At 44.2% G+C, this 14,556-nt stretch overlaps 1 protein-coding gene across 3 annotated transcripts; it reads left to right on the top strand.

The window, feature by feature from the left end:
* Window positions 1-354: 354 nt before the first annotated feature.
* Window positions 355-11,740, top strand: mknk2b (MAPK interacting serine/threonine kinase 2b). Of its 3 annotated transcripts, XM_023843803.2 has the most exons (14): window positions 355-500; window positions 1,076-1,248; window positions 1,931-2,018; window positions 2,157-2,258; window positions 2,463-2,560; window positions 3,904-3,983; window positions 4,281-4,354; window positions 4,538-4,642; window positions 4,769-4,824; window positions 4,908-5,003; window positions 7,864-8,058; window positions 8,414-8,578; window positions 8,672-8,712; window positions 8,950-11,740. In XM_023843803.2, exons 2-14 carry the CDS (start codon window positions 1,198-1,200, stop codon window positions 9,215-9,217), a joined length of 1,419 nt encoding a protein of 472 aa, XP_023699571.1. In that variant the 5' UTR covers window positions 355-500; window positions 1,076-1,197; the 3' UTR covers window positions 9,218-11,740. The 3 variants fall into 3 exon arrangements, with proteins under 3 accessions (XP_023699571.1, XP_072555656.1, XP_072555657.1); XM_072699555.1 differs by having other exon boundaries at window positions 4,538-4,824; XM_072699556.1 differs by lacking the exon at window positions 1,076-1,248 and having other exon boundaries at window positions 4,538-4,824.
* The last annotated feature ends 2,816 nt before the right edge of the window (window positions 11,741-14,556 follow it).

Raw genomic sequence — 14,556 nt, 5'->3', positions numbered from 1 at the left:
TGGGGGGAGATGTTCTTTTGGGAATTTAGGAGTCGACAGAGAGAGCGCAGAAGAGCCACTCGACAACGCAGCTCCTGCAATTTATTCCAAAGTGTGAGGATAGAGTCATACAAACCGAATTAGACTTCACATTGGGGATGCGTCTTTGGCCGCTGGTGTCACTTTATATTCTGTAATCCCTTTTCCAGTGCAACAGGCGAGTCTGCGGGAGAGTTTAGCAGGCGCTCTGAGCCACGCCCCCTCTGCGCTGTAAACGTCACCCCCTCCGGTCACGCCTCTCCGTCATTTAACGGCCGGGAGAGCGGTGTTGGGGGAGGGGAGGGGTTAGCGGCAGCGTTGGGCGGGGCAGGGGGGTGCAAACTTATATAAGCGGGCTGCAGTGTTTTGTTTTTGGCAGCCACCTCACCCCCATCGCGCTTGCTGCTCGGCGGCCCTGCTTCCTCCGGAGCGGTGGGTTACTCAAACGGCGCAAAGGCTGGAGCTCCTGAGATAACGACGGGGTACTTTATTCTATTCTATTTTTAAAAGATGTTTTTAATTTTACATTAAAATATTAATTGCCGATGCTTTCTTTTGATTTAGTTAGGTAGTCTGCCACTTATTCAGCCTTGTCTTTACCATGACTGGCTAGCTTGGTGTGTAGTCTGTAGAATCAGAATCTGCCGCCTTACAGTTGGATAGCTACTAGATGTAACCTATTATAAGCTAGATATAAACCTGATATAAAAGCTAAAAAGTGTTTCTGATACAAAAGCGAAGAATTTAGCTAGTAAAATGACCACCAATGACAGTACTGTGCCGTTTATTTTTAGGAATCCTTGTGCTTATTTTTTAACGGTTTATTTTTTGGCTCGCGGCAGTCGTCGTTTATTTCGGTGGTGATGGTGGGAAAATCACGTTTTGTCGTCTGCACTGGCTGAGACGTTAGCTAGCTAGCTAGCGCACACTTCGGGATCCGTGGACATGTCTGGACAAAGTCAAGGCGAGACTCGCTCGCTGTCCCCCTGACTTAATAGCTTAACCTTTTTTTTAATATAGCTAATTGTACCTTTGGTGCTTCCCCCCCCCCCCCCAGACATCCCGTTAGACGGATATTCTGTAGCCCAGACGTCTTCGGGAGCATTTCTGTTTCTTCGAGAGTTTTCTGACTGTTTCCACCCCGAGCGCTCCGTTGTCAGCCATTCAAAGAAACAAAAAATGGTCCAGAATAAAATCACCGAAGTTACCGGATTTCACAGATCCTTCAAGGTCAGTGGCCTCCTGCAGACCGTTCCGTGTGTTAATGTACATCTGAGAAGCTCAGCCTTGGTCTGTTTGCGCAGAGATGCACATGTGAACGTTGCGTCGCATTGTAGCCCCAGAATGCGGGTCGCACGCCGCGTATAGTTTTTAAGCACTTTTATAATCTTTTAGGCTTTCATTCGTATTTTCCGTACGAACGTTAGCGATGATTTTTTTGATCCGGTGGTTAAAATAAATTAGAATCTGTAGCATTCTAGTGCATGGGTATTTCATAGGGCATTTATAGGTCATGGGATGTGTTATACGGTCGGCTGTCCGCTTCCAGCTGTGGTGCTGTCGCTGGCTTGTACGTGCATGATGCCGTTTCTGTTTGCCCGTATCTGAGTGATGTGCTGCCATCGTCCTAAATGAGCGACCGTTGGCGTATTATTAGACACAAAAAGACCTTAATCCACTCGAGGGATGTGCTTAATGAGGTGTATCTCCTCTGCATGCAACGGTTTAACGTTCCAGTATTCATAACAAAAAGCTATAGACCTTACGAGGTGTTGAGGCTTTGTGGTCCATTTTTACCTGTAGGTCCAACCGTTAATATGCCGCAAACCTGTATGAAGCCGATAAAATGCGCGATTCCGTACAGGACTATTTAATATATATATGAATATCTGTATTTTTCTGTCCTGCTTAGGGTCAGAACCCCTTTGATTCTGAATTCAGTAAAGCTAATGCCCACTTCCTTGGCTCAACCTTCGATTTGGATTCCCCTGAAAGACCCGGTGAGTTTGATCTTCGGGTTGATCTTTTTTGAAGAAATAAATGTCAGTTTGGATTAATTTACTTGTATTGGCTGTTCTTGCATATATATATGCATAAGCAGCAGCAGCAACATTGGTTTGTTGGCTGTTTCTGTGCAGAAATGCCTGCCAGTCAGCCCATTGACATTCCAGATGCTAAAAGGCGGAATAGGAAGAAGAAGAGGAGCAGGGCAACTGATAGCTTCACGGGGCGATTTGAAGGTGGGCCTGCCATTGACAAGGTTTAGCATGAGCTTTGCATGGCCCCGGTACCTTTTAGCTAACATGATTACCATTCTGAGAGCATATTTGGTTTCATAGCTTTTTAGGAGGATGATTCACTATAGCTTGTGTTGTCTTCCCTATCTGTAAGACTATGCCGTGTTGGTCGAGGTGTCTAAAGCGCATTTAAAAATCCTTTCTTAGATGTGTACAAGCTGCAGGATGAGGTGCTGGGGGAGGGGGCTTATGCCAGGGTCCAGACCTGTGTCAACCTCATCACCAACAAGGAATATGCTGTTAAGGTAGGACCTGCATTGAGCTTTTTAGCTTTGAAATAACTGGACAAAATGGCAATATGAATTGGTTTTGCTGATTGTGTATTGATGCACGTTTTTGTTTTTTTTTTCTTTTTGTGTCACTTATTTGGTGGGAGATGCATGTTGTGTAGCTTCTGGACAATCTGAAAGACACATGTCTCACAACCTGGCCAATATGCTTGCATTGTCGCAAAATCCTTACGCCCCAGCTTTGTAGTTCAAAACCTCAATTTAGCCGTGAACATTTTGTGCAGTTATCTGTGCCGGATGTCATCTGCCAACGGTTTTGCAGCTAGACTTGTGCCTGTGGTGCTAGTTCAGCACAAAGTTCCTTTGTTATTGTTGTTGTCTGGCCCATCAGCCAGCCAATGAGTGGTGAGGGGTGGTAAGCTCCACCTACAGTTTCTTGAATACAGGATCTCTATTGGTGGGAATCATCTGTTCTGGCAGATGTTCTAGAACATAAGGCACTTCTGAAAGGGATGGAGGAGGGGAGAGGTTATAACCAAAGATACTTTCGTTTGTGTGTGTGTGTGTGCGTGTGTGTATGATATATTAAATGAATATCTTCAACAGGTTTTTTTTCTTAACTGATTATATAAATTATACACTATTTTTTTTCTACTTTAAGGTCAGTTTTATGGTTAATAGATTTGATTTGTATTTCATTTAAAGCTGATTTTGACAAATTATTTTATTGATATAAAGAACCAAAATAACTGAAATTCATCTAATGTTATTCCAGAGTAACTTTTTTTTTTGCTACTGTTGCTCTTTTTTTGGTCTTGGGAGAGTGAGACTTTGACATTGGTTTAGCTAAGATTAGGCCATATGTCACCCCACCCCCACTCCCTGGGGGGTGTACTTGCACTGGTGATACTGTTGGAATGAAGCCAAAAGCTGAATGAAAACACTTGTAATTGGCTGGCCAGTGTCAAGCTCAGTGAAGCCCCTGCGGTTTGTCTTGCTTGGGTGTTTACCCTCCCGAGACCTCTGAGTATGCAACTTGGGATCGGAATGGTCTGTAGCAGTCGCATTTGCATTAAGGAAGACCAGGCATTTTGTTTTCTTGAAAATATTGCTTTTGACGTACATCCTGAGAATGTCTTTTGTATGAAAAGGGAACAGGCTAGAAAAGGGGGTTTTCACACCGACGTAAAATGAAGACAACAGGTGTTTGCTTCAGGTTGAGGTTATTTGCCATCACTTTCCCAGTCATTTCATCTGAACTTTTTGGGTTTTCCAGCACTTGTGTAATAAAAATGTAACTGTCTGCTGTCGACGCGATGCATCCTGACTGCCGTTTGAGACCCGGCTCATTTTCTCAGATCATTGAGAAGAGACCAGGACATAGCCGCAGTCGTGTCTTCAGGGAGGTGGAGATGCTCTACCAGTGCCAGGGCCACAGGTATTCACTAACGCTGCATTGGAACTGCACTGTTGATGTACATACTTTCACTAGAAACGTTGTAGTAAGGCAAAGCGGTAAATGTCTGCAGTGTTTCCCCCTGAGTTAACATAATCCTGTCATCTTGGTTGTCCAATTATCTGACAATCCAGACTGTTTTTCAGAAAGAACGGCACATGCTTATGTCTGGACAAAGGTGTCTGCTAAATGTAAATAATACTGATGTGCTGTGCTAAAACATAGCATTGTTGCGTTTCAGAGCATTGTGCTGATCCTTGTTCCTGCCTCTTTTTGCAGAAACATTTTGGAGTTAGTAGAGTTCTTTGAGGAAGAGGATAAATTTTACCTTGTGTTTGAAAAACTCAGGGGAGGTGAGAACAGTTGCTTGTAATGGAGGAGATGCTTAAAGCCTCTTTGAAACATTGACAGCTGCTGTTGGATATGTCAGCTGTGAAATTGGGGACAAAGACAACCCTTTGGAGCTTTTAGTGACCGTATTGCTTCTACTTCATGCAGATGTTTTAATAGACACGGAATATTGCTGTGCCTTGCAGGCTCCATATTGAATCACATCCACAAAAGACGCCACTTCAATGAGCAGGAGGCCAGCGTTGTGGTGCAGAACATCGCCAGTGCACTTGACTTCCTGCATACCAAAGGTAAGTTCAGCACCCCTTCAGAGGTAGACGTGTATTGGCGATTCTGTACCTTCCTTTCCAGCTCCTTGTCTGCTCCAGAGTACAGTTACATGCTGCTCGTCTTACCGTCCTTTTCCGTTTCAAAAGGAATGGCACACAGAGACCTCAAGCCTGAAAATATCTTGTGTGAGCATGAGGACAGAGTGAGTAGATTTCACAATGTTTCTACCGTGCACATTGATTCTTCTGGAAAATATAACCTTTACCGTCTTCATCCCCATGTCAGATCACACTTGTGAAGATTTGTGACTTTGACCTGGGCAGCGGCATTAAGTTGAACAGCGACAGCTCCCCTATATCAACACCAGAGCTTCTTACTCCGGTAAGAATTTAAGAATTAAATCTGTAATTTTTTTACCTGGTTGAAATTTTGGAAACATTGCATGGAAACAGTGATGCAAAGCTGTTTGTCAGTTTGCTGTCACGCCATCTTATCAGCCAGAGTATTTTATGATTTACGCTCATTCATTTATGGGCTGAAGGATATGACTTATTATGCTGATTAACTGGAAGCAAAATAGCTTTTGCTGTATTTTTATGCTGTTCCTCTGTACTTGTTTAATCAACCAAGCTGTTTGTTATAAGGCTGGGTTCCCTCTGGGGTAGAAGCTCAGGGCTAATGGTCACCTCAGTCACTTAAGAATGGTAGTGAGAGTTACTCATGTCCCTGTCTTTGTCAGGTATGGTAAAAGTGTGGGAGACAGACTCACAATATGTTATTCCGTGGGTCATTTAATGGCACAGGGCATGGTGCTTTTATTGTGCTGGGAAGTTACCAGAAAAACCAGATGTTCAAGACGGGGAAGTAAAAATTTAGTCTGCTTGTACTTTCCCAACCGCTTTTTTTGTTTAGAGATTGTTTTGGGGCGGAAAGTGCTGCGGGCCTTTTTCGCTTGAGTTATCGAACAAAAGATTAATTTAAATAAGGTTTATGGCTGTGTTTTGAAGAGGTTCTCCTTTCCTTATTTCCTCATATCGTACTTGTCAATAAAGGCCAATCAACTGAACGCAGGATGTCTCCACCCACTTTCCCTCACCCATTTTGTGCAACTCTGCATTTTCGTTTGTTTACACGTCTAAGGCTGGTGCTTAAAAGCCTGAGAGCAGCCCATCCTACCTAGCAACTAGTCTGTAATTGGCTGCCCCGCTGGGGCAGGGGAGGGGGGCTGGGGAGGGATCATACACTCTGTTGCTCATGTGTCGTCTGGTGTCTGTCTAGGATTCTTACTGGTGCCACTTATCTGGGTTTAGCTTTACCCAGCTAGGCTTGAAGACCATCCTGCAGCCTTTTTTTTTCCCCCCTGATTTTTAATAAATTTTTAAAAGTTGCATGAAGGATATCTGATTTGTGTTATTGGAGTAAGTGTGCATTTTCCAAGAAGTATGATCTTTGTGAATGAACTTGTCAGTTTTGTTTTGGGGGTGTTGTCTGTGTAGTTTGGTAAATGTGTACTTCTCCTGTACATGGCTTTAGTTCCTTTCGTGTGTTTACAGTTGCTGTCTGTGTGAAGTTTGGGCGAGCCGTAAAGGCTGTGAGAATTGGCACCACAGTCCTGCAGTAGCTGGGGGCTGTGGCTTTGTGCCCGTTAGCACAGAGGTGTGAGGCTGGGACAGACGGTGGCTCGGGTGGAGCAGCCGCGATGAGGTCAGGCATCCGTTCGACCGCGGGGAATTCACTGCGGTTCCCAGCGACAGGATGTGAGGCGAACGTGTAACAAGCAGAGTTTAAATTCTCATCACATGCTAAATTGGTCCAATTTGGAAGTTTACGCCCTGTACGACGGAGATGAGCCGTTTGCAGTTTACTGTTTTGTGCACTGTGGTGGAGCTGAATGGGAGCGTAGGAGTCCCTGGTTTTCCTGATGCTGCTTTGAGCTGCTGGGAGCCATCAGGCTTTCAGCTTGTACTCCCCCACTCTTCTCCACCATAACAGTGTGAGTTGAAGTCAGATGCAGGACAGCTTTTTTTTTGGGGGGGGGGCTGGGAGTGAGCAGCAGTGAAGAGGGGTGGGGGATGGGCCCCCAGCCACAAAGCTGGCTTTGTCTGCCAGTTGGACATTCCTGCGCTGCGAAGATGCCATTACATGGTTGTGTGGAGGGGGAGGGGGAGGGGGGGCAGAGCAGACAGCTGGGCTTGGGTGAACAATGGGGGAGCCTTAAGGACACATGTGCACCTACAGTAATGAGACTCCAGGCACGCCTCCCCCCGTCCTTTAAAACACGATAGTCTGCTTTGTTTATATAACCCCCCCCCCCCCCCCCACTGCTGACACATAGCGGTCTGCTTCTTATTCAGTGGAATGCTTATGCCCAGACAGTCCATGTTTTTGCTGGAGCTGGGAGGGAGCAGAGACATGGACCGTCTGGGAGTCCTGGAGACCCAATAGAGAGAAACTGGTCTAAGAAGATTAGGTCCCTGCAGACCTCAGTACTGCAGTCAGCCACACTTCAGTGGAACACAGCAGTTGTCTACACTGCAGTAAGTGTAGCAGACATCTTGCACTGCGTGATTGTGGGAATGCAGGCTTGCTTTGCCAGAACCCCACCTCGCATCTCGGTTGTGCTGAATTTAGCTTATACTTGCATAACAAAGGTTTTTTTTGTTTTTTTTTTCCCTCAGGCAAGCAGTGCATTTTATCCTTTAACTTCAGCACCTCAGCAATTTGAATCCTCAGACGTTAACATGGATTTTTGAAATGGATTGAGCCAGTGAGCTTAGTTATGGAGATTGTGTGGGGGAGATGTTTATGTTGGAATTGGGGGACAAAGCAGGGCCAGGGTAGGGGGTGGAGTGCAGATCTGGAGCAAAGTGCCTGGTGTCTTGTTTCAAAGATCCATTTGTGAACCTCTTTGCAACCCCCATCCACCCAGAAACTGGTGCTCATTCATCCCCTGTTGGACTGAGGTGGAATTGCAATGGTTCTCAGCACAGGGTCAACATGATTGTTTTCAGTAGACAATTTCTGTTAATGGTTGCAGGATCTTGCATTTAATCTCTATAGTGAAACTGAAGGTATTTGGACAGTGGTTCTTGTTTCATTCTGTCTGCTTAATTGTTGAGGTGGAGAAAATGATTATCAAGCAGTGACATGTGCATCTTCCCTTAACACACATCCATGTCCATCTTTCCTATTTTGGCGGAGGATGAGTTGACATTGTGACACAAGCCCTGTCCCGTTTCAGTGTGGCTCGGCAGAATACATGGCCCCTGAGGTAGTGGAAGCCTTCAGCGAGGAAGCCAGCATCTACGATAAACGCTGCGACCTCTGGAGCCTGGGGGTCATCCTCTACATCATGCTGAGTGGCTATCCGCCATTTGTGGGCCGCTGCGGGGGTGACTGCGGATGGGACTGGGGGGAACCCTGTCAAGCCTGCCAGGTACCCATGGAAACCCATTTAAAGAAGTCATGCTTCATGCATATCGTAAGCGCCATAGTGCATGTGGGAAGTGTCATGCTTCATGCATATCGTAAGCGCCATAGTGCATGTGGCATTTGTGATTTGACACATTACTTTGATAAAAACAAAATTAGCTGTTTTCCATAAACAGTTGTAATTTTCATCAACACCGAAGGTATAAGGTGCCGTAGGGATGTGTCTGCAAGGCAGAATATGTGTATTGTAGTTAATGTTAATGGTTATCTGGAGTTGGGTCAGTTCATGGCTATTGAAAATGGATAGTATTGAAGAGTTGTGTGTTTAACCTTTGAACTGCAATCCAACCTTTCTGCAGAACATGCTGTTTGAGAGCATCCAGGAAGGGAAGTACGAGTTCCCTGAGAAGGACTGGGCTCACGTCTCCTCTAGTGCCAAAGACCTCATTTCCAAGCTTCTGGTGCGGGACGCCAAGAACCGTTTGAGTGCTGCTCAGGTGCTGCAACATGCGTGGGTGCAGGGGGTGAGTTTAACGGCGCGGCCGCTGCGTCTCGCGGACACTTGTGCGGAAGGTGTTCTGAATGCTTAATCACGACCCCGTGTTCTTCCCCCTTAGTGTGCTCCCAATGCTTTGCCTACATCCATACTACTTCAGAGGTATGTTCTTCTCCTCACCATCTACACTGAATCGACAGAATTCCAGTGCTTTTGTGATGTATTGTTTGCAAACATGCTTTTTTTTTTTTGTGATGCAATTTTAAATAGGATCTCGTGAATATAGTCTCCATTCCACATTTGGTCTCAGGTGAAGGGTGAAGACTTTCACTGGTAAACATGGATGGTTAGTTGCTGGTTCCATTCTCATGTTCTGCAATTCCTCCTTCCTTTTTTCAGAAGAAGCAGTGCCAAGGATCTGACACTGTTTGCAGGGAAGGCCGTGGCCATGAACCGGCAGCTAGCCGAACAGGAAGAGACAAAGGAGGAACACGAGCGCCCCCTGGTGGTGACTGCAAGCTCCAGCTCCATGCGTCTTTCCCCGCCCTCCAGCTCCAAGCTGGCCAAGAGGAGGCAGAGGAGTGGTCTGCTAAAGCAGGATCCAGTCTCTGCCTCTGAGCTACACCAGCTCCTTGCTCCTCTGGTCATCGTGGGGGACTGTGCCTAGCCCAGTGTGCTCGTCCCACTTCTGCTCAGGGTTTTTCATGAGCCCCGTGGTCATCTTGCCAGAGCTCAGTCCATCTACCCTACTCTCCCCCCTGCCCCCCCAGCCTTCTTCCTGCAGGAGGAGATGGGAGCAGTTTGTGTGACCTCCAGATGTTTCCTGTTTTTTTTTTTTTTGTGTGTGCAATTAGTGGCATAAAGTGAGCTCACCACCAAAGGACTACCTGTCACTTTGTCTACATGTGCTACAACTGGACCCACTGTGAATTTCATTAGGCAGAAAGTCAACCCCTCTCTTGCTTGTATGTGTGTGGGCACTGTTGGTTGATCAGTGACAAGCTTATGCAATTGCAGCAATGAAGGTAACTATGTAACCAGCATTGAATTGGAACATCTGGCAGTCAGTTATGCCAGACCGTCTAGTGCCATCTGTTGCTGGGTTCCCTTAAGTGAACTTACCAGTGTCTCTTTAATATTCACTCTGCAGTGCATCTGTATGCACATGGCCTGTGTGTTCCTAGAAAAAAATGTCCAATAGAAAACCACCCCAATCCAACAAAGGTTTCATATAGGGTTTTTTAACCCTCAAGTGTCGTCCATACTGGGCTCTTCCCTGGACCAGCAACAACTTTGCACCTAAACACTATTTTGTTTTTGTGGCTAGAAAAAGTTGCATTTCAAAGTTAATACTTGATTTCCAAAGTGTTGGAGAAGCTAAAGTGGGAGCTTCACTGAGCATGTAAGCCATACGCTGTTGGGAAGAATATATATGTAGCGGTTCCTGAATTCATTGTGCACCGAATGTCACATCATTGATAATGACATCATTTATTGAGTTAATATTGCCCTGGGTGGGTTCTCATATGATCAAAGACAGACAATATCGACACATGTTTGTTAATTAGGCTTTTCTGAAAGGTCGGGGACAAAGGAGATTTCCTCTTTAGCTGAAGGCAACAATGTCTGTTTAGCGAAATGTCAAAACATTTCTAACAAACGCGTCAGTTTTTGGAAACTGAAAAAGTTTAAAAAAGCAGACGTTTGAATAGTGCTCAAGAATAGGGGAGGAAAATCATTCCAGGAGAGTCTTCCAAAGAAATGTCTTAATATGTAAGTAGATGGAATTACATATTTGGATCTCTGTCTAAGCTGTGCCATTTGTTAAGCTTTTTCGTTAGTGTTCAAACCGGTGCTGGTAATTGATCCTTTTACGTTCACATTGAATTATATTTAGTGGTTATGATGGCAAAGCATTTGTTAAAATGTGAGATGGTGGAGATGAATCTGTAGAAGTATGGCAGCAAAAAAACAATCTAGAAAATTAAGCTCTATTTTCTTTCTTTGGTTTCATTTCAAGGTGGGCAGTGACTATTTTGCTCCATCTTATTCTGGCAGTGTCTAAATTTCAGTTGGACATGGTAACCTAAAAATTAATCTTTGCAAAAATATTTTAATTGCTGTAGTCAAAATGAACTTAACCTTGAATTTGGCTGTTTGCATAAATTAACTGTTACCATGGGACAAAATTTGCCCAAACAATTTTCTGAACAGTGTTGCCCAGATGTTTCCCGCGTAATGTGGTCCTTGAAGAAAGAAAAGCAGATTAGTTTTGGCTGGGAAGTGGTTGATGCTGACTGTAATCCCTGATCTTTCACCAAATGCATTTATGGTGTTTGTCTTATAGTAAGACTTGATCTGTACATCTTTGTTTCCTTTTGTTTTGTTTGGAGGAGTCCATCATTCAGCAAATTTAAAGTGAAGACAAGGCACAAGTTGAATGGTCTTTGGTTTTGAAAAGACATTTTTATTTTAATTCAGTATTTTTTTATATATATATTCAACCCAGAAATCCCCCTTGGTGCATAAATGTCAGGATTTGATAGCATTATCCATTCACTGTTCTGCATGCTACCTCTGTCATAGAGATCTCTGTGCTACTCTTGGTCCTCAACATTTAGCCAATAGGACTAGCACGGGTATGAAATCCGATTTTTCACATCTCATTTTCTATGCAGAGTAGCACTGTTCGAGATCTTCTGACAACTGGGTCAACTGACAGTGGTCTCAGGTTAAAAACTGATCTTGTTTTCATTCATAAATTCTGTGATTTAAGGATTGCTTTCCGAAGCACTGGAAGAGTGAGATCTGCTCTTGCATCTCCCTGAAACTCTGGCATTTACTAACTGCCGCACCGAAGGGGGATGGAAAGGTGTGGTTGGGGTTTTTTTTCCCTTTAAAAATGAAATGTGAATTCTACCTGTTACTGACCAGTCCTAATGTTTCCATATTTTCTTGTTTAAGGTCTTTTGTTAGCACTGTTTAGTTGTTTTTTTTTTTGGTTTGTTCTTAAGCCCCAAAACACTTAGGGGGCAATTTTGAAAAAGGAAACCCAACAAACTTTACTGATTATTTATAAAAGCACTTTACTGTACCACATGGCAAATTGCAGTTAAAGTAAAATTTCATAAGACTGTTCTAGAATTTTGTACCATTTTCTAAAAAAAAAAAATAAAAAAACTCAAACTGATTCATTGTGCTTGTTTCAGTTTATATATGGAGGGAACAGTTCGATTTCAGTTACTAAAGATAGCTGCCTAATGCACTTAGACTATTAAGAAATTTAATCTGAATCTGTCAAATCAAAACGTGTCCTGATTTTCCTGTAATTTTGAAAAATACCACTGCAGCAAATACTCAATAGCGACGTGTGAGACAGCAGTTTGCAACGAAATGTTGTACCTGTAAAAATTGCCGTTTCCCCTCCCCTTGCACACTGGTAAGGTCTTTTTGTTTTGCAAGGTTTTTTTTTATGATTTACTAGTATGGTTTCACTGTTTATGGTCATTGGTTCAATTTTACATAAGTGTGGTTTTTTTTTCCCCCTCCATTTTCCATTTATTGCAAACACGTGAGATGTGTCAGGAACTACTACATAAAGTCTTGATTTGGTCAAAAATCACGTTTTTATATACTTGCATTATACTTGGAGTAATAGTCTTAGGCTGCAATGAACAACTTGAGGCTCCTGGCTCCGATTCAGGGGGATGATTACTTACAGAATGTATGACCGACCTTTTCCGTATCTTGAGTTCCAGTGTGTTCCTTTGTCAGTTGGTCGGAAAGGAAAAATCATTTGTTTGCACCTCAATCTTACATTAGTTCCGCTTTGAAAAAATACATCGTGCATGCAACAGTAAGGTATGTAGAGTTTGGACAAAACGGGACACCCAGTGCACAAACAATCCTGAAAATGGAGTATTATGGAATATTAATGAAATGAATATTTAGTGTTTCAAGTTTTTTGAGGAACACTGTAAAATTCTTGTGCCACATCTGCAGGGCAAGGGACAGGTAAAGGGGGGGGGGGGGGGTGTTAGGACACTGCAAATAAGGGACGAAACGGTAGGGGGGGGAAAAAAACTGCCACATTAGGTGTACACATGGGAGCTGCTGTCACAGCAGCCACTCAGGGCTTCAGTGAAAGTTAATTACCTCAGATAGGCTCTGGAGAAACATTTGGTTTCTGCTTCTGTGTGTTTAGCATGAGGTAACCCTGAGAGTCCTGTGCGATCTGAGACAAGCCAAGGGTTTGCAGCAGTTTCTTGCATGCAACATGACACTCTAACGTCTTACCAGTTTATTTGCAGGAAAATGAGATCTCATCACATTTTGATTCCAGATTGTTCTCTAGTATTGGACAGGGGGATCTGCAACACCTTTGGGCATCATCTTGAAGGACAGGCTGCTGGTGTGTAGGTTTTGTTTAAGGTTCAGCTGAGTTTGCACCAAAGATCCAAAACCATCTTTGCCAAAGGAGAATCTGTTTTATAAGTACCCTCTGTATTTACTCTTTCAAGCTTCTGTTTATTTCAACTTTAGTCACCTGATGAGAACAGTGTAGACCATTATTCCTACCTCTAAATCTTATCTCGGTCCTTGGGGGCCCACAGACAGTCCACGTTTCTGGCCCCTCCCAGCTCCCGCCTGTGGGTCCCTGACCACCGGATTGGGCAACACTGTTCTATACGGATATTGTCATTCATAGCTTTGCTTCAGATCTGATAACAATAGGACGGATAACTTTTTCAAGTATTTTGCTCCACTTGTTTTCCGGAGTCTGGGCTGTGTCTTCCTGTGCAGAAGAGGGCTGTTGTCCACAATTCCCTGGTTCTAGCACACAGATGTCAGACTCCAGTCCTGGAGGGCTGGAGCCCTGCACATTTTTGGGGTTTCCCCTCGTTTAACACACCTGATTCAACTTCTTGTGCTAATTACCACATAGCTGTTGAACTGAATCATTTGTGGTGGAAGAGGGAAAGAACTAAGCTACACAGGGCTCCGGCCCCCCAGGACTGCAGTTTGACACCCCTGCTCTAGCAGAATCCATATCCATATCACCAGGGTTACATGTGGTTTTACCTCCCTTAAGTCTTTTTGGAATTTTGTAAACAAATCTTTTCAGCAGAGGTCATTTGTATAGAACTTGCTGCTGTTTCCTGAACTGGTTTTTAGGAAACTCAACCTGTCTTTTGGAGTGATTTTCCCTCTTTGAGAGTTGACTAACTGAGGCTGCTTTTCCACTCGCTGCTTTTTTGGGTGGGAGTAAATGCCTACAATAAGTATAACTAGCACTGTGCCCCCCCCTCCGAAGTGGAGGAAATCTTCCTGTGCACATTTATCTCCAACATGTGCCTCTGGTGCTTCTTCAATGATGGAAAGCTGCAGTGATGTCCCATCATGCAGTGCTGCGTCCTTCCTGTTGGGGCTGGTAGGCCTACAGGGATCGTTCTGTAGGTGGGAGGGTAGCTCGTCTGCAGTTCAGGTGATGCTCTTCCCTGACTGGTTTTTCCTCTTTTTCTGGGTGAGGATAAGGTGACAATGGCAGTATTATATTTAAGGACAGGGAAAAAAAATACATCCACCCCTTATTCACACTTGCTTATATAATGCAGAGCCACAGTAAGCCTGGAATCCGTTCCAGATAAACACACCCTAGATAGGATACCAGTCCATTGAATACAGACACAAAGAAAAACTAACGGTTATTTAAGCAGATCAATCATATGTTTTAGACCATCTGAGAAAACCAGAGTACATGGACATAAATTATGGGGGGATGTAGTAATCAAAACCAGCCAATACAACCTCGTGGACCCCCTTAAATGGGTGGAGATCGACCTCAACCCCCCACTGCTCAACCCAAAGTTGTGCCCTTGCCAGAGAACCCAGGGCCGATGCAGCCCACTTTACATGCCTTCAGTGTTGCAGTAAATATAAGATCAAAGAGGCAGGTTTACCCCCCTTAACATGGTACTGGAATTGGCAAATGAGTGATGTACACTA

The sequence above is a fragment of the Paramormyrops kingsleyae genome, chromosome 15 (assembly GCF_048594095.1).
Source record: "Paramormyrops kingsleyae isolate MSU_618 chromosome 15, PKINGS_0.4, whole genome shotgun sequence".
NCBI classification, from domain to species: Eukaryota; Metazoa; Chordata; class Actinopteri; order Osteoglossiformes; family Mormyridae; genus Paramormyrops; species Paramormyrops kingsleyae.
This window is presented reverse-complemented; position numbering and strand designations above follow the sequence as displayed.